The sequence below is a fragment of the Engystomops pustulosus genome, chromosome 11, assembly GCF_040894005.1.
Source record: "Engystomops pustulosus chromosome 11, aEngPut4.maternal, whole genome shotgun sequence".
Lineage (NCBI taxonomy): Eukaryota > Metazoa > Chordata > Amphibia > Anura > Leptodactylidae > Engystomops > Engystomops pustulosus.
The window spans coordinates 26,421,942-26,446,769 of NC_092421.1; the positions used below are offsets into that span (position 1 = coordinate 26,421,942).

Below are 24,828 nucleotides of genomic sequence, written 5' to 3' on the forward strand. Positions count from 1 at the left end.
CACTGACTGATGTAACCTCATAGCAGAGGAAGTTTCATAACACAATGTAAGAGGGTGCTCCTGCACAGTGCAACAGCCTATGAAGTACAGCATGAAGGGGCTCTGGAAACATCCACATTAGGAAGGTGGCCACAGATAACAAATGTAAGACGATTACCTTGATATTTAGATTATATGGTGTATATCTCACTACAGCCAGATTTTCCATTCCACAGCGCCATTGTTAGTTATATAGTGATACAATCATAGTTGACAGAAGAAGTTTATCTGTAATGTTATCTATCCTGATTTCATGCATCACACCACAGTAGATATAACTATGGTACGTAGTAAGCACTGCCAGGATTTTTGCAGGGCGGCAATGCTACTACTCACCTTATGGAAGTGACAATGTGATGCTCATGGGATGGTTCTACTATGTGAATGGGATGCTATGTATTCTGCATGCACAGGTCTGACACCTACTAGTAATACTGGTTGTGGAGATGGATCATAGATGAATAAAAAAATGTTTACTTTTCCAAGCCTAAAATTCAAGACATTCCTCTCCAGTACTGTGAACCTAACACAGAAGAATGCCTACATAATGCATTATCACGGATTATTATCAATGCTGTGGAATAAGACCAAAGTGCAGCTAGCCACGCAATGAGGAGTGCCCCTACCCCCCTATAGACACACTCATACAACAGGCAGTCATCTGACATCCCTGGGTAAGTAGCCTCCCCACCAGAAGATAGATCTTCTCACTCTCATATAATAATAATAATATAGGAGGAACACTAAAATGATACATGCAGTCCTGTTAGAGAATTTCCAATTAAAAAGAAGCACTTAAAGGGAACCTGTCCCAGAAATGTAATTTTTAGCTGGTTCCAAAAGCCTACACTATGTGGATTTTAAAATTGCATTTGCCAGCATTCTAAATCATTTCAGTAGTTTATAATAGTTTATTTTACATTACTTGGCTCCCTGCCAGTAGCATGTGGTGAGTCCTGGGGGGCAGCTTTTGTTTGCCTGGGTCAGTCTCCTCTCCTTGACACCCATCTTGCTCCCTCCACACATCTTATTATATGCATTGAGCAGGAAATGGAGGGAGGGTGAAGGTGTGGAGTAGAGGAAGAATGCATAAGGAGATACATATTTCTAGTGACAGGTTCCCTTCTACTACTTGTACAAACCAAACAGTGTAATGTGACCACTACCCAATACACATTTTTATCATTGTGTATTTCAAAAGACCAAAAAGGTAATAAATAGCAAGAGACCAAACAAGAGGCAAAGTGATATACAGTACGTACAAGATGGGTTCCATAGGTTTGTTGAATTTGTATGAGAGTCAAAACTGCATATTTTATCATTTTAGATCCAGACAAAAAATTTTCTAGTCCCAGTGACAAATGGAGTTTCAAAATGTTTTGCCTTAATGGGACCAAGGATTATCAATATTATAAAGCTTCATTACAGACATCTTACAGCTGATCATTGCAGTCTGGGACTATAGTAAAGCTTCCAGAGAGCTTCACCAGAGGTCACAGTGGGCAGAGGGGTCGGTCTTTAACTAGGGGACGCAAATACAGACAGGAATAGGATCTGCTCTGAGATTTCGATGTTGCCACACAAATCTGTGAAAACCTCCTTCATGTGCATGGGCCCAGTAAAATTTATATGTACACATGATAAAACTATGGGGGAGATTTGTCAATCTGCGTAATTTTCTGTTGGAGTTTGCACCACATTCATGAACGGTTTTAGGCAGTGTTCCGACTCTCCTACAACTAACACAACAAGAGGGTTGTGGCCTGTGAAAAGGCATCTTGGTTTTGTACCAAAAACTCAAAAAACATCCAGTCTACGTCATCAATAATACTGCTGACACGACAGAAATTTGTCCCAATTTTATGCCGTGAAGTAAGCCAACTAATAGGAAGTGCAGAGTACGACTACTGCACCAGATTTATCATTCAACACCAGACACTTATATGAATCAGGTGCAGAATAAGACGGCCTAACTCCGCACTCTTAACCTTAGGACACTTTTTATAAATCTGCCCGAATGTTTGTGTGTGTATAGCCTTAGGCCTAGCACAGATTACAATAATGGGCCACATAAACATTGTATTTAAAAAAATATATATACCGTATATACTCGAGTTTAAGCCGACCCGAGTATAAGCCGAGGCCCCTAATTTTACCACAAAATACTGGGAAAACCTATTGACTCGAGTATAAGCCGAGGGTGGGAAATGCATTGGTCACAGCCTCCCCAGTATATAGCCAGCCAGCCCCTGCCCCAGTGTATATAGCCAGCCAGCCCCTGCCCCAGTGTATATAGCCAGCCAGCCCCTGCCCCAGTGTATATAGCCAGCCAGCCCCTGCCCCAGTGTATACAGCCAGCCAGCCCCTGCCCCAGTGTATACAGCCAGCCCCTGCCCCAGTGTATATAGCCAGCCAGCCCCTGCCCCAGTGTATACAGTCTGCCAGACCCTGCCCCAGTGTATATAGCCTGCCAGCCCCTGCCCCAGTGTATACAGCCTGCCAGACCCTGCCCCAGTGTATACAGCCTGCCAGACCCTGCCCCAGTGTATACAGCCTGCCAGACCCTGCCCCAGTGTATATAGCCTGCCAGACCCTGCCCCAGTGTATATAGCCTGCCAGACCCTGCCCCAGTGTATATAGCCTGCCGCCGCTGCCGGACAGATCGCACAGAAGATATACAGGGGTCGCCGGAAAGGTTTAGATATATTTATTTTTTTGACTCTAGTATAAGCCGAGTTTGAGTTTTTCAGCACATTTTTTTGTGCTGAAAAACTAGGCTTATACTCGAGTATATAAGGTATATCAGTTTTGCATCTGTTACATACATTTTTTACATACATTTCTATATATATAGAAATGAGTCAGCCTTTGATTACAATAACATGGACGCTTTCTTTCAAATATGCTCAATTAAGGAGACTCCATTAACTGCCTCCATTGAAGAGAATGGGGACAATAGCAATAGCACATACAGTCTACTGGCAGGGATTGTACCGATTATGTTAGAAAAAGTTTTGTCTGTTCTCCAATTCTCAATTTCCCTGCCAAAGAAAGCTCAAAAGTCACAACAGAAGTTTCTGGTTGTCCTCCCGTTGTTACATGGGATACACTTCTCCTGTTACAGGTGTCACATACATATTTCTGCTTGAGAAAAGATTGTAAGATAGGAACAGCTCACATCTTTGTAGGGAAATAAAATAGAACTAATATTGTAGTAGTGGTAATAATAATAAACTAATATAAGTGGTAATATAATATAAACTAGCCAAAAATTAAAATGTATAGACATTTATAGTATAAAAATCTGTTTGATAATATTGGAACAGTAAGCATTTAAAAAAAAAAGCCATTCGTAAAGTGATAATGTTATAATATGGTACAAAAATTTAGGAGTCTATTTTTTGAACGGAAAATACAAGAGTACAATAAATAAACATGGATATCTACTGGATCAAGTCTGAGCTTACATTACATTCAAAGGGTGAGGAGAGCAGGGATTTGGATTTTGGATCTAGCAACAAGTGAAACATTGAAGAGAACGGCTACAATGTAACAAGCCGTGGATACATTTTCTTGTGGAGCTTCTTAGAATGCGTCCAGCGATGCACGAGTTGGATTTTCCTTTTCTCCCACGTGTTCTTCCTTGATTTACAGAACCTCTGCGGTAACAGCTGCATTGCAGATGAATCTTCTTAAAGTGGTCACGCTGTAAATGAGCCTTTGGGGCACGACTCTGATACAATGAGGACATGTTACATGGTAACAACACAAGCTCATTTTCACACTCTTCTTTGTTGCGTGACCCTTTATTCTAAGAATAAGCAGTGAATGATCGAGCATTTCACCCTAAACCTTCTATACACAGCATAAGCTCTGAAATCGAGAGGTCAGGAGAGTTTACTTTACTTAAACACCAAGTTGGGATGTCCAACTTTAAAGAACATTAAACATACGGCTAAAAACTACTAGAAGGGAAATGTGGTTTTGATTGAACTCTCTGCTAAGTTTGGCGCTTCGATAAATGTAATTGTCGTTTCCCTTTTACAGTGAAGCTTCCTCTTTGGTAACACGTAGGAGTGCGAATAGCCTTCAGGTCTGCTGCTCGCATATGATTATATGGGAGTAATTCAATGGGCTATCCTTAGCTTTTACATGGCGAATCGGCAAGAATAAGCCTCTTTCTTTCCATCCGCATACCAATTTTCTGGAGCACGTGTAACGGGATGTGAAAGCCATTTGCACGCCTGAGAAGCAGACTGTTTTCAAATTTCACGCGTAATCTGTGCCAAATCCGATGCGTTAGGTGCAAATAAATCCAGAACAATTCAGAACTGTGGAACAAATGCTTCCTCACACATCATTCACACGATTCTTGTAACTCAGTAACTGCACTTTCTGGCATCACTGGACAGAATACTACTGCCACGTTCTGTACTGGTTCACGTCTCCATTATTTCAATCAGTTTTGCATCTGTTACATACATTTTTTACAAATCCTTGTGAACTACAATCTACGAGTAGACATAAGCAGACCAGACGTTCAGGTTCGGACACACGGCCCAGATATATTGCTGCATTGGCGGAGCCACGGCTATAATGTAAGATTTAGGCTCTTGGACGATGACTGTGGTTTGTCCATAATTTATGGAGCAGCCACTGTGAAGAGGATGGTACTCAATGCCAGTCATAGAAAAGGCTAGGGGCATTGATTTGCCGGATTGGCTGTTTAGCCACCAATATGTTTGGATTGCACGGCTGAATCAGAATGCGTATGACAGGTCCAGCTCATCACTACTTATAGATTATAGTTCATCAGGACACCCCTGGCCAATCATAGCCATGGCTAGTTGCATCAATTTGCCGGATATGCTGATCATTTGCCAATACGGCAACATGACTGGGTCGTGAAGCCGAACCCAAATGCCAGGTTCAGACATCTCCAACTATGAGTGGTCCTGCAAAAGCGCATATGACTGGGACATGCTATACTTCCTAATGAAAATAACAGACATGTGACAATCTACTAACATGAAGAATATATAATACAGCCACCCATTAATTAATAGCACACATACATTTTTTACTTAGGTTACATGCACATGAACTTTTTTTTCTGCTTTTCTTACACTAATTCATAGAAGGAGACACAGCCTAAAAGGGATGATCCCAAAAGATTAAATGGACGATATCCAGGCCAGCTATATTTTCTGCTTGAATCCCCGTTTGATGTACAATGAAATACATTGTTATTTTTATCTATCATTCATCATTTACAGGCAGTCCCCGGGTTACATACAAGATAGGGTCTGTAGGTTTGTTCTTAAGTTGAATTTGTATGCAAGTCGGAACTGTATATTTTATCATTGCAATCCCAGCCAGGACTTTTTTGGTCTCTGTGACAATTGGATTTTAAAAATGTTGAGTTGTCATAAGAATCAGGATTAACAATAAAGCTTCATTACAGACACCTGTGATAACTGTTACAGCTGTTTATTGTAGCCTAGGACTAAAGTACCGTATATACTCGAGTATAAGCCGACCCGAGTATAAGCCGAGACCCCTAATTTCAACACAAAAAACTGGGAAAACCTATTGACTCGAGTATAAGCCGAGGGTGGGAAATGCATTGGTTACAGCCTCCCAGTATATAGTCTGCCAGCCCCTGTAGCATACAGCCTGCCCAACCCCTGTAGCATACAGCCTGCCCAGCCCCTGTAGTATGAAAAAACATAACACTGTACTCATCTTTCCGACGTCCCCCATAGGTCCTCTTCTGTCTCAGACAGAAGAGGACCTATGGGTAACGTCAGAAAGATGAGTTTTGTCTTTATGTTTTTAGTTGACTCGAGTATAAGCCGAGTTAGGGTTTTTGAGCGCAAATTTTGTGCTGAAAAACTAGGCTTATACTCGAGTATATAAGGTACATTAAATTACCAATATCCAGTGGTCTGTTTGTAGCTAGGGGTCGTATGTAAGTCGAGTGTTCTTAAGTAGGGGACCGCCTGTACATCAAGATCTTTGATCTACATTTGGTGAACGCATATTTACATATTATTGTATGGTTCATTCCATAGGCTTTCACAAACACCAGTAATGGTCAAAACGGATTTTGATGCGCTAAAAATAATACTTATTTGCATCATACCTGGAAAGTTTGGCTTTGTACTATTGAATCCAAAGAAGGAGTGGTGCAAATCTTTCCATAATACATTCTCACTGTGCAGTCTCCACAACTAGTTTTGGTTCATGACGACTAACCAAAAAATTCTTCTTTATCTGTAATAGATAACATAGTAGCCCTGCCTGAGAAACCCATCTAAGGTGTGGGGGGTTTAAACTACCATTACATGAATGAATGTGTGTTTTCAGAATTATTGAGCCGCCAGAGCTGAAGGGGTATTTTATCACTAATGGAAGTACAAATACCCGGCAATCAGTGACTAAAGCCTTAGGAATGAGGAGCCGTGAGATGCTTTCTTGGAAACCTCACATAAATATTTTCATAGAAGCCACTGGGGTCACTTGATGGAATCAAAAAAATGAAAAGATTTCAGTGGGTGACACCTTGGAGGGATTGCTGGAAGCAAAAGTAGAGGCTCCGACGTCACCCCAGAGGTAACACCAGGATTGTGCACAGCACTATATTCCTGTTAAGAAGTGATATACAATTTTCAATATTATTACATTTTTATCTTTATGCAAATGAGCGACATAGAGGACCCAGGACAGGGGGCGTTAAAATAAATTCTATTTACACAGCATCACACTCTTTCATAATAAACTACACATCCTCAAAAGACGTAGGCTCCTAGGAGATGGCCGTGGTGGTCCCACTGTGAAGGGGACCATACTCTGTGCATCATAGTGATAAATGAGAAGGAGAAGTCCCTTCTTCCCTGCAGAACAGAAGTGGGAGACTGTAGTCATGACTGCTGGGAAGCAGGGACTCCCAATGTAACTATAGAGCTCAAGAGTCCCATCCTGGGCGCTGTGGATGGTCCATAAAACAGGAGACTGCGTGAACTATGATTCACAGAATGACTACGGTCATATGAGTTAGAATATAAAAAAATATTTTACAAAATTATTAAAAACAGAATATGAAAATATATATATCGCTGCCTAATCACGACCTAAACAGATAGGTCATACCTTCTCAAAGCTGAAGTTCCCCTTGGAAAAAAAAAAACAATACATTTTCAATGCTTGCTAACTATGCTGTAATTGTGCGGAAACTTGGAGTGACAGTAATTAATGAATACATCAGAGTACCTGACGGGACAAGTGAAAACTATGTTTTGTCTGAAAGCCCTGAGGAAGATGGGGAAAAAATGCTGCTTAATCAGATGTAAAATAGGAACACAACACTGCAGCCTGGATGTTTGTAGGGTTGGCTCACAAAGTAACCACAAGATTTGTACACTACTTGCTGTAAGAGAGAGATTTCCAGATAAACAGAGTAGGTCAATACAATAAGAAAAGAACATGACACAGTGTACTAAGCTCCTCCTGCTCTATAACATGCTGCCTGCAGATAGCACACTATGTACAATCTGCTCAGCTCCTCCTGCTCTACAACATGCTACCTGCAGATAGCACACTATGTACTCTCTGCTCAGCCCCTCCTGCTGTATAACATGCTGCTTTCAGATAGGACAATATGTACTCTCTGCTCAGCCCCTCCTGCTGTATAACATACTGCCTTCAGATAGCACACTATGTACTCTCTGCTCAGCCCCTCCTGATGTATAACATGCTGCCTGCAGATAGCACACTACGTACTCTCTGCTCAGCCCCTCCTGCTGTATAACATGCTGCCTTCAAATAGCACACTACGTACTTTCTGCTCAGCCCCTCCTGCTGTATAACATGCTGCCTTCAGATAGGACAATATGTACAATTTGCTCAGCTCCTCCTGCTCTATAAAATGCTGCCTAAAGATAGGACACTATGTACAATCTGCTCAGCTCCCCCTGCTCAATAACATGCTTCCTGCAGATAGTAAAATGTATACAATCTGTTCAGTTCCCCCTGTTCTATAACATGCTGTCTGCGGGTAGAACAAGCACAATGGGGCAGATGTACTTCTGGGGCGCAGAATTGTAGCAGATAATTTATAATGAGTTTGCGCCTGAAAGAACAGATGTTTACGACTAACCCGACTCCTCCACCTTTTTTGGTGCATGTGGGTGTGGCCTAACTTTTCCACATTATCCGTCACCTTTATGTGTATTATGGGCAGAGAGCAAAATTAAGGCACAGTCCACATAAGCTTTTGGCGCACATCTCATTGATGTTGGCATTTTTATGGCGCACAACTGATTATTACCGTCTTCCCATTAATTACTTACAGCCATGCGCCACTTTAATACATCAGGCTGTGCTTTCCGGAGACTGATCTCCAATGCCGACAGTCGTGCTTACGCCAGAATTAGTAAATCCCCACCAATATGTTCTCCTGATGTACAACATGCTGCCTGCTGACAGGATGCTATGTACAATCTTCTCAGCTCCTCCTGCTCTATAACATGCTGCCTGCAGATAGGACACTATATACAATCTGCTCAGCTCATCCTGCTCTATAACATGCTGCCTGCAGATAGGACACTATATACAATCTGCTCAGCTCCTCCTGCTGTATAACATCCAGACTGCAGAGTCACAATTTTTCTAGTTCCCTTTAAGCCATAAAGAAGAGCTGTAGCAAGAGGTCCCCCTATGCATTCCCTCTTGTACCTTCCATAAGGGAAAGTAAGATAAACACTTGTTGGCGGAGTACAAGAAATGCAGCAATGTAACAAAGCGGGATGGACATAATTGTCTTCACAAGTGTCTGGAAAAACAACTGTGTCACTAGCGCAATGCAGATGGTGTTGCTAAGCAACAGCCCAAACAGATTTAGGCTTTTTTATATAGTAAAGAGCATACCGAAAACCATCATTTCTTAGGGAGGGGAAGAACTAATTCAAGAAAAATTACTGGTAATAATTTCCTCCAGATTCTGATTTCCACCAATGGAAGCCCTAGGCATTGTCGGAGGGGTAAGGCATTCAATTAAAGGGGTTGTCCACACTCCGCAAATGATTGATATTTTTGTGTAATGAAAAGTTATACAATATTCCAATATACTTTTTTTTATCAGTTCCTCACGGTTTTCTACATCTCCGCTTCCTGTCCTTCTATAGAAGCTTCTAGGTTTACTTCCAGTGGCTACATATCTGTCCATGGTCATGTGATGTCACACAGGTGCACAAGCTGTTATCACAGAGAGTAATGAGAGCTGTGCGTTATTAAGAGCCGTGCACCAGTGTGACATCACATGGACACATTTCCATCCACTGGAAGTAAACATAGAAGCTTCCATAGAAGGACAGCAAGCAGAGATCTAGAAAAGCATGAGGAATTGATACAGAAAGTTTATTGGAAAATTGTATTACTTTTCCTTACACAAAGCATATCAATTATTTGCTAAAAGTGGACGACCCCTTTAAAGGAAATCTACCATTTCAAAATGGTCATTCTGTCTCAAACATACCTTTACACAGGGGTAGGTATGCGGATGCTGGAGATGGTCTTGATAAGGCACAGAAATACGCAGTTTCGTCATAAAATAGATTTATACAATAGGCAAATGACACATTGGGTGCTCCTGGGATCCTGACACAGGGCGCTCGGTCACTAGCATGACAACGCATGCGCCTTGCGTGCTTATAACTTCTCCCCTCACCCTTGTTCCCAAGAGCCGGTGACGTCACTGAGCTCTCGGAAGGACTAGCGCAGGGGTCAGGAACCTTTTTGGCTGAGAGAGCCATGAACGCCACATATTTTAAAATGTTATTCCGGAAGAGCCGTACAATATGCACATGCCCCCGAGGAGATAGGTAGTCTCGGTGTCATGGGTGCCCCTGCGATCTACGTCTCAGATCGCAGGCACACCCGTGCCCCTCTCTGTGGCAACGCCCCTTTCAGAGCTCACTCACGTCTCCATGTGACTGCTCCCGTCCTGGCTGCGCGTGCGCAGATTTAACTGGCCAGCGCGCTGCTGATTGGCGCTACCCACTTTCTTGGTTCCCCGCTGGATCTTAGTTCTTCATGGATATGAGGAAGCTTCTGTTGACCCCGGACCTGTTCTTGATCTGCCAGCTCTGACCTCTTGCTCTGTCCCCTACCTCGCATTATTGCCACTTGCCTTGACCGCCTGCCTGTTCCTGAACACAAGACTTTCTAGTGATCCTGTACATCAACCTTGGCTGCCACCGCAGACAAGTCGTGCCTGTGGAACGACCAGGTGGTACCTTACTGCAGCAAGACCATCCTACTTTGCGGTGGGCTCTGGTGAAGACCAGGTGCCACTTAGATTCCGGTCCAAGGTGTCTGCTTACATCATCGTCCATGTGGGTCCAGGGGGTTCACTACTCCAAATCCTGACACCCACCACATGCCTCGCAGTAGATAGGTAGTCCCAGCACTTGCCTCAAAGTAGATAGGTAGCCCCAGCACATACCCCCAGTAAATAGGTAGCCCCACAGCACATGCCCTGAAGTAAATAGATAGCCACAGCACATGCCTCCCAGTAGATAGATAGCCCCAGGATATACCCCCAGTAGATAGGTAATAAAAAATTAATATTCACTTCCCAGCGCTCCCTGCAGCCAGCTCCCCATTGCTCCCACGCTCTTATCTTTGACCCAGGCTTAGACGATAGCGGCGATGGCACCTGGGCCGTACAAAGGATGTAGGCAGCGGTAACATCGCTGCCTGTGTCCAGTAATAAGTCTAAGAGACACACATCACCCATCAATATTTATTAAAGATCTGCCTGAGAGCCAGATGCAGCCAACAAAAGAGCCATATCTGGCTCCCGAGCCATAGGTTCCCTACCCCTGGACTAGCGTATGTGCACTGTATCTCCATTACTCACGGATGTCCGCTTTGCAGTGCGGACGAGCGCAATGAAGATACAGTGCGCATGCGCCAGTCCTTGCGAGAGCGCAGTGACATCTCCGGCTCTCGGGAGAAAGGGAGGGAGGGTAGGGAGAGAAGTTTCAAGCCACAAAACTTGACTGATCACTAATCAATGATATGCCAGTCTGGTTGTAATCAATGTTCTAGATATCAAAATATATAGTACATCGTTTGTTGGAATGCTCTTCATCCCCAAGGATTTAATGATTTACAGTCACCTTGCATGATGACCCATGAAAAGGAAAGTGAGAATTAGTCAATTTACAAAACTAAGTAAAATGCACTGTTTTGGATTACAAGTGAAGAGAAGTTGTCTTGTAAAGAATCCACCAATCTCAGGTCAGAGGTCAGGTCTGCATCAATAAGTCAATGCTCTATATCTACAGGGTCCTACAAAGCCATCGCAGCAGGGGGCGAGGACTCACACGGAGGAATATAAATATGATAGCACTGCTGCTTTCTCCTGCACTGAAAAGGAGATCCCCCAATTAGAAGCGCTACTGTCATAGGGTGTCAGGCCTCCATGGTATGCAGGAAGCCTTAAAAACAGAACATGCAAGGCCAGGGAAAACCTAAAATCCTCTCTGGACAAACATGCGTCTCTCTGGCAGCTCTCAAGCCAAAACAGGATCTGAGCTTTAAATAATTGTCTCTAGACAGAAGGGCCACAAACAAACGGGCCAAGGGTTGACTGGGGGCTCTGATGGGCCTGGCATTTCCAGTTTGACCGATTCATTCAATTACTATTTAGTGTTCATCGCTAAAAAAAAAAAAAAAAAATAACGTTTATTAATATCTGAAAAGGGGTTCAGTGCGACGTAATGGCTGGGCTCAGCCCAGACACTTAACATTTCGAAGACTCAGCAATAAAAGGTGTCTGACCAGGCTAGAATGAACTTCTCAGTGTAAAGTCTACCAATGAATGGTTCACAATACCGGCTAATGCAAACCCAATTACAAATGAGGCTCAGCAGGCGCCTGATCAAGTGTCTTGGCAGTGGTGTAACTAGAAGCTGATGGGCCCCAGTGCAAAGTCTGTGCCAGGCCCCGGACTATAATGTATGGTTTATAATAATAGTCTTCTCATATGGGAAAGTGACACCATCAGGGCCCCCTAAAACTCTTGGGCCCAGGTGCGATCACAACCCCTGCAAGTTACGCCCCTGTGTCTTGGATCTTCATATACAAACAGCAGGAGAATGTGCTCTGGAGTAAAATGATTCAGCACTGTGTATTTCTTTAAATGAAAAACAATAAAATGAACCTGTAACACAATGGGCCTGATCTATTATTCTGGCTGCACCAGTCTGTAATATATGAATATATGCCAGTTAGTGGCAGATTCTGATTTGCGGGTAGTGGAGTTTTTCCAGAGAAAAACTGTTCCTGGTCAAAAACTCTTTAAACTAGAACTTCTAAAAAAATGTATAGAAATAATAGATTTTCTTATCCAGGCAGCCACAATGCATACATTTTTAAAGCACATTATGTAAAAGATAAGGGCTGCGTATATCTACATTTACGTATTCTAGAATTGGGCAATGGGCCAAAGGACAATAGATAAGCTCCTTATGAATTCAGGCCTGGAGAGCGCTAAGCAGCCCCAAGCAGAGTCAAGAAGATCTGTGTCATCCATCTTTTATTAATGTTTAACAATTCCACAAAGTCCTTGGTTAACATGGCACGACTATAATTCCGTGCTGAAGCCCATGAAAATTTAATAGCCAAGCTGTGCGAAGACCAATGATGTCACCAAGTATCAAGTAAGGGACTAAGTGGACTTTATAGCCTCACACTTTACATAGAGCCACTAATATGACTTCATATACAGTAATAGGGGGACATTATTTAGAAGGCAAAACTGTTCTAGTTTCCCATGGAAACCAATCAGAGCTCAGTTATAATTTTGTAAATATAGGTTGGAAAATAAAAGCCAAGCTCTGATTGGCTGCCATGGGCTACTACAGCAGTTCTGCTCTCAGACACTTCGGATAGATCTCCCCCTTACAGTGATTGGTTTGCAGATGTTTTGGCTTTAAAGGCTCTTCATGACTTCATAAGTTTGGATCCTTTTGGCCTAATGTCACTAAAGAGTCCTACATGACAGGACATGAGGATGAGGTTTATTATCAGGACAGGACAATATGACTGAGGATGAGGTTTATTATCTGGCGATATTACATTCCAGTGGAATTTTAGCCAAAATACTTCATTAGCCTCCAATAGTTGTTCTTCGGAGACCCAAATCTTCATTCCAACACCCACTGTGCTACTGACCTGTGTATATGCACTTGTATAAAACGTTGCCTTGAATTAAACAACAAAAACTTTTTGTAGCCTATTTAACACAGAATAATAATAAAGGTTATTTAACGGCTCCCAAACTATCCGAAAAAGAAAATCACATGTACAGCATGGCTCAGCTGCGTAGATGCACATTTCATGACCCTCTACAATACGTCTGTAAAGTTACACTATGCCCTACACTGCTGCTTTTACCCATGGGGTAATATAAGAGCTGTTACACTTGCGTTCTTCTTATAAATAAAAACAGAAAATGGAGCCAATTCTCAATCTCTATTTTCGTCTTCTTTCCTACCCAACAGAAACCAGTTTAATTAAAATAAGTTAATTACTTTTGTAAAATTGGCAAAAGACTTCAGGAAGGAAAAAAAAACGTAAAAGAACGGGCCGTCGGGAATCGAAATGAATTGCAATTTAAAAGCGCAACTGGTTTAGAATCAAAATAGAAAAAAAAGTGGACTTTGTAATGAACATGATACAAAGATTCCCTACTACTCCGTAGAACAGCAGCACCATCATCATTTGCCATCCCTGACACTGTGGTCGGTCCATGAAATCCGCTCAGCATGCAGTCAGTGATCCACAGGCCAACAACTGTTCTGTGCCCTTGACCTAGAAGTAGGCCTGTACATTTGGACTTAAAAAAAAAAAAAAAAAAGTATACATTTATTTAAATGGCCTAAATGAACTGAAAAAAAGAGTAATGTTCACTTCATCCTTTGCCACATGCATCTAGATTGTACCTGGATACATTTCTAATCTATGTCCTTGTCCCTCTCAATAAAATGGAAAGGACTGCTCAGCCAATCACTAGTCCCGGAGGTGACCCGTTCTATTCTCTGATTGGCTAAACAGCAGAAAGCAAACAGGAAGTTATGTGACCAACGATCCCGGCAGTATCAGGAGTGTTGAAGGATCAGAAAGACATCTGTAAAATAGGATCCACCCTTTCCTGCCACACCCCCACACCCACCATAATCCATTTTCAATACAAAATACTAAGTTAAAAGGGATCTTCAAACACAAAAAAAATGTTTGCCTAATTTTCTATAAATAATTAGATACAGCTCTGCCTCCTACTGATAATCTACTGGCGATGTCTAATCTTACTAGAGCAGGAGACCAGAAGGTGACCTTAATTAACCCCTGTTTGGGGAGAAGGGGGGGGGGTACAAAAATATTTAAGATGTACAGGAGTGAAAACATCAACCTACACAGAGGTCTGCAGTGCAGACAGATGCCATAGACACTATATTAAATATAATGTGCAGTAATAAAAAGTAATATGGAATAAAGCTGCACACGCCTCTATCTGACTCAGCAATCTCCACAGGAGACTGTGACCTAATGCTAGAGAAATCCTATATCTATGTGCCGCCGAGCTTTCCACAGCTCTGAGACGCTTCCTCAGAGATATCAAATACAGATTTGATTAATGAATTTGAAAATGGAAGCAATGGAAGGTGCAGCGCTGCTCCGGGGACAAAGGTGAGAGCCTGCGCTAATGCACTGGTAAAAACACCGGATGTGGGGAATAAAAACTGCGCTCTTTCTAGTGCCGCTCAGTGGTTTTACCTGTAAAAAACGCATTTTCGTGGTTTTACAATTCTAATTCATACACAGTTTATACAGGTAAGACCATTAAACAATATTACAAATTTGCTTAATCCCTTAATGACCAGGCGCTTTTTTGGGTTTTGAGTTTTCATTTTTCACTGCGTAACAAATTGCACGGTATGTTTTTTGGACGTGGCAATACCCAACATGTTTATGATTTTTACTATTTATTGTTATATTAGTTTTAGGGATAGGGGGGTGATTTGAATTTTTATTTATTTATTTTTTTACTTTTGTTTTGCTATTTTTCAGACCCCCCCTAGGGTACTTTAACCCTAGGTTGTCTGATTGAACCTACCATAATTTTGCTACTCATTTATTACAATGTGCAATTGGCACATTGTAAAAAATACCCAGATCTGATTTATGGAAACAGATCGTTGCTCCCCAATGATGTCACGGGGAGTGACAATCAAAGCTAAGATAATGGCGCCCATATGCTGCTGTTGGCAGCAATCGCAGGATTAACACCCACAATCAGTGCAACATACAACATGCAATCACCGAGTATGGAGAGGGCTTAATACCCGAATACCCGCATCCAATGTAATTGCCGGTTGCCAAATGGCCCTGGCAAAAACAAAGCATCATGCAGGATAACTGTCAACATACCCAAACCAACCCAAAATGGGGAAGAGTGGGGAAGCCCTACGAATATAAGATTGTAGGCAAGTTTTACTGAAAAATCAGTGGATTCAGGTGTATAGAGGGGCCTAAACCCCCAATTGCTTTCCATGACTTAATACTATGAGAAACATTTTAACTTAAAGAGAACTTCTGTTCTTCAAAGGGGAGGGGAAAAAACTGAATCCCATGTCTATTAAAAATGGTTTGATATATGAAACAGATCTGCCATGTCACCACAGCTACGGACACATCTAAAGTGTAGGAGAAGGCTGACAAAAACCGAGAAAGACAAATGAGTTCAATTCTCTTGTTAAGTGTAAATAGCGTCAAGCACTGAGCTCTTTCACATTCACAGCATCAATAATGTATAATTCGAGACTGACTCTTATAAATTTTCCATTGGATCAAGCTATTTGTTTGGCAATTGCTCCATCTGACAGCCGGGCTAGACAATGAAAGCCGATTCAATTCACTGAGGCTTGAAAATGTCAAAGAATGTCACCTTATTAATGCCACCATAGATGTGACCAAGAATGAGGGACCATGGGGGCTGTTACATGACCAATTAAAATCTATTCCACGGGAAAAGAATATTAGGTCCTAGATACTCAATATTGTCGAATATACTCCAATAAAGTCAAAACTCACCTTGCCGACGTCACCCGTAGGTCCGCTGCTTGTTTCGATGCATCGGTGCCGCCTCGGGTCCTTCGGATCCTCTTCGGGTTCTTCCGCGCCTCTTCAGGTGATGCCGGCGACTCACAAACAATGACATCGGCAAACGGCTGACGTCATTCTGTGTGCCAGCCAAGCGCTAAGACCCGAGAGGAGGGGAACGTCCCGAAGAGGAGCGGGAGAACTCAAAGAGGACCGAAGGACCGGAGGCGGCACCGGAACATTGGAGACAGAAAAGGACCTACGGGGGATGTCGGAAAGGTGAGTGCAGTGTTTTATGGGGGGTTTTTTCCTACTACAGGGGCTCGGCAGGCTGTATACTGGGAGGCTGTGACCAATGCATAGGTTTTCCCAGTTTTTTGTGTTGAAATTAGGGGTCTCGGCTTATACTTAAGTATATATAAGTACATATCCCTTAAGGAAACCAACTAATCTTCACTGTATAAACGAGACCAAAGCAACCACAAGTCCTCCAAGATCTAATAGAATGAAGACAAGATTCCCTAGAATATTCACTATTTTACGATGACTAAGAGCCCTGTCACTTACAGGGAAGAGGCTGGCGCCAACGTGGAGACTGGTCCGGTCTTTTACGCTATGATTTACTATGAGAGCTCGGCCGGCGACATTCACTGTAACAGGTCCTTCTCATATTATGAAATTAAGTCATTATTTACCAAGCAATGTCTATTCCACAAAGTACTCTAATGCCGTGCTGAGCGGCTCTCCATCATATCATTACACAATGACCTTTGCCCGAAACGTAGAAGGCTATTCTGGTCTTCTAATACACGAGGAACAGAAACGCACAGGAATAGATTCACGACTTGTGGTCAAGATTTCAAGGCTAAAAGGAAGTCTGTGGTACATGACACTAAGTTATCATATGGATCAAGAGAGGAGAACAAGATCTACTAGACCTCTATACGACGTGTGAAGTCTTAACTTTTAGTATGTATCATGTTTTTATTACAACTAGATATAAAATAAAAGATAGATAGACTTCTTGGGGAGATTTATCAGAGGTGTCTGAGGTAAAACTGTGCTAGTTGCCCATGGAAACAAATCAGAGCTCAGCTTTCATTTTATAAACAGCTGTGAGAAAATGAAAACTGAGTTCTGATTGGTTGCCAACAACTAGAACAGTTTTACCTCAGACTCTTCTGACAAATCTCCCCCCTTGTCCACCTTCAAGATCATGGATTCAAGTTATGCCCAGCTCACACCTACATTAGGTCCTCAGTTATTGTGAGCCCCAATCATGTATAATGAAACACACAGAACAGGTGCAAGTCTTTCCATTATACATTACCTCTGTATAGTCGCTGGAAGGACTTGCACAAGTTCTGTGTGTTCAACCACTCCTGGTTGTGGCTCACAATAACTGATGCAAATAACTGAAGATGTGAACTGAGCTTTAGTGTTTTGGGATGAGGTCATTGACAGCCTATCGTTAGAAAAATTTTAAATATAAAACTGGTTGAAATACAGCTCTCAGGAGGTGGTTCATACCAATATTGCAGCCTAGTGAAGATGCAGCGCTCCTAATATATACAGTAAATGATACTGACGTAGAAGTTAACAATGAACAGGCTATAGCACTTGTAAGAACAATGGGGCTGCTTTATCAAGCTGTCTGAAAGTCAGAATATTCCTAGTTGCCCATGGCAGCCAATCACAGCTCCCCTTTAAAATATTCATGAGCACTGGTAAAATAAAAGCTGAGCTGTGATTGGTTGCCATGGTGAACTAGAAATATTCTGAATTTAAGACACCTTGATAAATCTGCCCCAATGTGTTCCTACAAAAAGGTGATAAGCAGGGGTATCTGGAATTGATCCCCCACCAATAATTAAAATAATTTTAAAAATAAATAAAGATAAATAAAATGCATGGCATTGCCCGGCAGATCGATTTGGGACCCTAAACCAACTGCAGGTCCTTATGAAACTGTGGTTTAGAGTCCCAAATTGACCTGTATATAAGCTTTGTGCGGCCCCAATAAGAAAAAAATTCATATTTATAATAACCTGGATATAAGCCCGATAAACCGCATTCGACTTGTATCAGCAGATACCGCGCCAGCGCCTCCTCTCATCATTGCAAGAAGTGAAGCCAAGACATTAGCGCACGCGCCGTATCTACAGTGCTTGCGCAGTGAAGCCGGTGAAGCTCCACCAGCTGCAATGCAAAGACGCCAGGAGATTTGGACGTAGGCAAGTATAAATGTTCAAAATTTTTTTTTCGACCATATAGGGGCGATTTGGCCCAGACAGGTCGCCCTTAATATGCTGTAAAAACCCTTTAAATGTTATTTGTGCAGGGGAAGAGATCATTGCTAGTGATTGGACACCGACTGACTTCCTATGTCAAGAGCCAATAATCTGCCCATGTTACGGTAATAGGATCCTTATCTCAACTAAAGGAATGATATCATCTTACTGTTATGTGAGATTTACAACTGCTTTAAAATACTGAAACTGGACTTGCAGCGAAATATCTAGCTGTTCATATACCCCAATATCATGCCATACAGCTTCCTACTTTTTACGGATATCACACCAGCACATTGCATCCCTTCCCAAATAGATTACAATCTAATTTTAGGACCTGAGACAGATAAAATGACTTGCCAAAAGGTCACACAAAGTTAGAACAGGGTCTCTTCACAGGCAATCTACCCACCTCTGAGGCCTGCGTTCACATGCTACAACCACACTCCTCCACAGTATCCGTCATTCTCTCTAAATAAATAATAACGCACCTTGTCAGGCTGCTCCTCGGGAGCTACAGACATGTTATGTAAGCTGCGCAACTCTTTATGCATCGGCATAGGCAATGTAATAGAGAATATTCACTGCAAATGACACCTGTATACAGGATGGAGAACATTAGTTGTACTTAAAGAGGACCTGTCACCCCCAAAAAAATCACTAGGAGCTGCGTAGAGCTATCTCCGATGCAGCACCGTTACACTGCTAGCATTGTTGGAACCCTCCGATAACGCTAGCAAACACTGCTGCGGAGTACAATAGAAATGCCGGTCCATGCTCAAATATACCATTAAAATCCATCGTAATAAACCAGGGGCACTTACACAGGATCCAGGCACTTTGACTGTGGTAATCTTCTTATATGTGGTATCGATGGCCGCCTTCCCTCTGAAATCAACTTTAACAATTGTTATAATAAGCCTGTAGCTGTAGCTTCACAGGCTGTTACACACTCTCCCTCTGCCTAATGTAATCTCACACATAGTGTAGCAGCCTAATGAAGCTGCAGCACAGAGGTGCTCTGTTAAAGTACCCAGAGCCCTTCTGGTTTATTATAATAATTTTAAAAGTAGGTTTTAGAAGGAAGGAGGCCATGGATAAAAACTAAGATTACCACAGTCCAGTCCATGGTTTATCATTCTGGATTTTGAAGGCAGATTTTCTTTAAAGGTTATCCCTAAACAGCTAAGTGCAATATACAGGCGGTCCCCTACTTAAGGACACCCAACTTACAGACAACCCATAGTTACAGACAGACCCCTCTGACCACTGGTGAAGCTCTCTGGCTGCTTTACTATAGTCCAGGTTGCAATAATCAGCTGTAAGGTGTCTGTAATGAAGCTTTATTGATAATCCTTGGTCCCATTACAGCAAAAAATGTTTAAACTCCAATTGTCACTGGGGCCAAATTTTTTTTTTGTCTGGATCTACAATTATAAAATATACAGTTTCGACTTACATACAAATTCAACTTAAGAACAAACCTCCGGACCCTATCTTGTACGTAACCCGGGAACTGCCTGTAACAGTAAATACAAGTATTTCACATGAAGTCACCAGGTGACAGTTGTCGAGGATAAAAGAAAATTAGCAGATATGATCTACAACAAATTAGTGATACCAGCAAGAATTACACAGTGCAAAGTTTAAGGGGATCCAAGTCTCACACTGGCTGCACTAAGTGGATAAGGTTGGGTTTACATCACTTTTTTGCCATTCATTTTAAGAATGAAAGTATCCAGAACCAACACAGCCCATACAATGTGGACAGAGCTGGCATTGACTCTTTCAACCCTTGCACAATGTACAGAGCAGCGCTAGCTCCAGCTCCTACAAAAAGTGCCGAATCCAGGAGTTGTAACATTGCCAACCTGACCCTGGATCGCACCTAAATAACATACCATAGGTATCACTAAAGATGGGATCCGATTCCATTTTTTTTTGTTTTGCAAAGCTTAAAATAATAAGCGACTGTAACTAACTACTAAAAGCAACATTACTGTTCTTCTTCATGCACAAAATTAGAGGATTTTAATATTGACCGAATACAATTTTTAATGTATTATATCTAAGGACTTTGATATGGTAAAACACATCCAACGAGAAAACTACATATATAGGCAACGAGACGAAATCAAGCGTCCATTACCCGCGATCATTAATTCTGTGCTTGTTTAGGAAGCATCAAGGATTGAAGCAGGAATTCTGCGTCCGCCCTCCTCGTGCTCTCTGCTGACTCGCAAAGGATTTCCATGACTGCTTTTTTCCATCAAGGGACATACTTTTAACAAGCACCAGTCATGACACTGATTTTTCTTTTATTGCATAATATACATTTCCCTAAGTGACAAGGAACAAGCATTTTCCTGAACAAAATATAGATTATGATGTCTTTTATACTTGGCATAGGGTAACAATGTCAATGTTGTACAAAGCGGTCGTGTATGCACAGGCAGGACATGATCTTCCATATTACAGATTTATATATAAGAGCGTTATTAGTGGAAGACTCATATTAACAAATGATCATGTAGGCTATGTAAAAGTCAGAATTAGAGTGGTTATGAGCCAAATTAATTCAACATAAAGCTGCACTGTGTTACAATTGTGTAATAATATGATTAGACATAAATGGTCAGTTTTATAGATTGTGGTTTGGAAGAACAGAGGTGAGAAGTCGACCAGGAAGGCCCAGTGAATATCAAGTCTCAGCACAATATTTACATTATATTTCCATAATGTACCATGTATATTCATTATATTATACCCATCAGATGCCAAAAGAGTGATTTTGTGGTCTCCCTCCGCATGTTACCATAACAGTAGACAATCCGTTCAAAGCCAATCAGTCATTTTTGTTTGACCATACAAAGGCTTAGGTAGAAATTCCAAATGTGAAAAATACAAGTATGTTCCAGGATTGTAGCTGGACATGGATAATTCTGGTGTACTGGTGTTTGAGATCTCTGCTGTAGCAGTGAAAATTACAACAGTTACTGAGAGGGAAGGGGCTGTGGAGCAGTACAGTCAAGAGATCTCACACATCAGTGCACCACCGTTCTTAAAATGCAGATATAATTCTAAAATAAAATTACATTTTCTCAGTCTTGCTGCTACTAACAACACACGGTAACACAGATATCAAGGGCTGCAATGCAACACTGTCTAGTCAAAAATGCTGAAGGATTCCCTTTAATATGGCAAACAGGGCAGCGCTCAGAACATCACGGCAGGGCTAGTTGCCATGATCCTCAGCTAGCCGTACATGGACACCCCCATCCACAGAGGGGATACAAATTAGAGTTGCACTGGCAAGTTATCTCGTTTTTCTATGTTCAATGCTGTACTCGAAATAGAAAATTTTGTTGCACAGCTGACTGCTGAAAGGCCATGGAACAAAAAGTTACACAATACACACAAATCAGATTTTCTAGGACAGATTTTAAAATATTTTTTTTTTTAAAAACTGCAACTTCTTGTGTTAAATGACCTGTAGCAAATTGCATTTTGGTTGGGTTCTAAAGGTCTACATCATCTTACATCTTAATACAACTTACAGGGTAGGACGTGGTCATCCTACGAAAGGAGAATATTGATGTAAGTGGCTGAAATAAATAGTCAATGAATGGCACAACCTAGCACAACTACTAGGACTGCGATCTGCTGTTAATCCAAAAAGTTCCTCCTTACCTCTGGCAGACAACTTCTTGGTGTTGATGATCTTTGCAGCATATTCCTGATTGGTGGATTTCTTCACACATCTCCGTACTACAGAAAAGGCACCCCTTAGATGGAAAGAGAAAAAAAGAAACTGCTGAATAACCAGATGGATGTAAGAGTAGGCAGTCTGCAGTGTAAGCAGAAGTCAAAGTAATCCTCAAGATACAGCGGTGCTCCCCCTGCGCATGTCCACCTGCGCAATATGGACCCTAAACTTTCCCGTTTGCGTCCTGTATTGCATCCATGGTCACGTGGATGAGGCTTTACAGGAAAATATTGCAAATATTAAATCTATGGCCAAATCACTACATTAATTTACCATGACCATGTCACCAATGAATTTTTACAATAACAATCGAAGACTTCTTTCACACTGCTATTAGCGCCTGCTGGAGAGGAAGAGGGAAGAGCGCCGCTCACCCCTCCCCTTTTTATAGCAAGGTATGGCGTGTGCTCACCATACCGCACAACCGTCCATGGGGACATATATTCGGCCACAAATTAGTCCCAACAGCGTCCAAAGGGGCCCAAAGAAAGATAATAATAAGAACACTTTATGTGTCCCCAAAGGAGAAATTTAGATGCCACATTCACTACTGGATATGCATCTCTGTGACACACAAAACCCTTAGGGCAGTGGTGGCGAACCTATGGCACAGGTGCCAGAGGTGGCACTCAGAGCCCTTTCTGTGGGCACTCAGGCCATTGCCCCAATTTCACCAAACAGGACCACATCCACCAAATCTTCCTGCAGTCCCAAGCAACTTAAGGGATGCTGGGCTCAGCGCTATTTTAAAGTGACACTTTACTGGCTGTTTGAAACTGCTGGACCCACCATTCTTCCTGGAGAGAAGCTACAATGATGGTCTGAATTTTCCCAATAAGTTACTGCTTGAAATGCCATGTTGGCACTTCATGGTAAAAAAGTGGATTTTGGTTGTAGTTTGGGCACACCGTCTCTAAAAGGTTCGCCATCACTGCCTTAGGGTGTCCACACACATAGAATATTACAGGACTGGTGTAGTATATTGTATGGGATTTATCCGTATCAGCAGCAGAATTGGAAACACAATGTAAAAACACAACAGAAACCAGCAAATGTTGGCTATTTTTTTGATGCGTGCACAATAGCCTATGCAGTTCTGGAACAATCATTGGGGGGGATTTATTAACGCACTTGCGCCGCTATTCTGGCACCACCGTTTTTTGGCAGTTTTCCGACTTTTCCGAATAAGGGGTGTGGCCGTCAAGAAAATGGGTGTGGCCTTGTGGGAAAGGGGCATGGCTTGCAGGAAATCATCTGTGCGCCCAAAATTCTGGCGCACAGTTTAGACCAACTAAAAGTAGGTCTAAAGTAGGAACCGACAGTCTTATCCTGCACCAGAATTCATCATGACCGTGATAAATATGGCACAGAAAAAGACAAGTGTTTTCCAGCTAGAAACTCTCAGAACCTGAGACACATTGTTACACCCCCCATTGTGTTATTATAGGGTATAATAACTAAATAAAGATTATTATTAGTTAATAAGGCTATATTCACACCGCGTTTTACCCCTCCATTGTAATGATATGTCAGAAGGATTCCCCACGTATCTTCACAAAAGAGGGCTAGGACAAATCCCACTGCATGCTCATACAGGGGGATGAGACCTCCTGTTTCTCCGCTCCCTCTGAAAACGGTAGGAGGAGTGAACATCTTCAGGGGCCAGTAATTAAGGTTCAGGGCGTTTCCCCAGCGATGTCACGGTCACTGTTATATGGAAGTTACACCAATGAGTGTACACTCAGCGGGGGCCGGAGACAGTTGCATCTATCCACTTTAGGCTATTAGGGCCTCCACCGAGCATATACATCACTCTGTAGCAGGAAGAAGGGTGGAAAAACATAGCTTCCCGCCTCTTTCCATTCTGTGTGTTCTGCAGGACGCGATCCAAAAAGGATACCTCCATCTGCCAATATCTGTCAATGGATACATTCAGCGTATACGTATCGAGCCTGGTGTGTATATGTTGATAGTATCATAAAAAAATATGGCTTAAGAATGCTAAGCAGTAGTCACAAAACTGGTCAGACTAGCCCAGAAATCATGCCTAGTAACAACATGTTCAATGTTGGAAGGTATTGCCCCGATCTGATAGAAAATAGAGACCATTCTTAGTAATACCAGTCACTCGCAATAAAAGCAAGTGGACTTTGATCAACTTCACATTACCACCCTTAAGATACCCTGGATATGTAACTAGAAGTCAAAATATTCTACTTGAACAAGATTTCCAGAATAGTGTGTGATATTCAGAAACAAGTGCTGCTGGTCTCACGGCTACTTAACAGCAGACAGAGCGCAGTCAGATCATTAACCAGCGTGCCATGCTGTCTGCCCGGGATGGCTGCAGGGCACCAACGTCAACGCGGCTCCAGTATAAAAAGAGATTCTAATTAAAGCAAATATTAGACTTACAATCTCGCTAAAAGTTCCCCTCTTAATACCGAAAGCAAATATAATGCTGTGTGATTCATCAGTGTGAATGGAGAACTAGACAATCTGCTCCTCTACATCACACACCTCAATATCTTCACAGCCCCAATAAGTGACACAGAGGAGAAC

At 42.1% G+C, this 24,828-nt stretch overlaps 1 protein-coding gene across 24 annotated transcripts in view; it reads right to left on the bottom strand.

Annotated features, from left to right (window-relative positions):
- The window catches only part of CAMK2G (calcium/calmodulin dependent protein kinase II gamma), a 173,611-nt gene that overhangs the window by 141,967 nt on the left and 6,816 nt on the right, over positions 1 to 24,828 (bottom strand). For all 24 annotated transcript variants that reach the window (XM_072130635.1, XM_072130642.1, XM_072130637.1 and 21 more), the window contains exon 2: positions 22,191 to 22,285. In XM_072130635.1, coding sequence (XP_071986736.1) covers positions 22,191 to 22,285 — 95 coding nt within the window. The remainder of the gene's footprint in view (positions 1 to 22,190; positions 22,286 to 24,828) is intronic.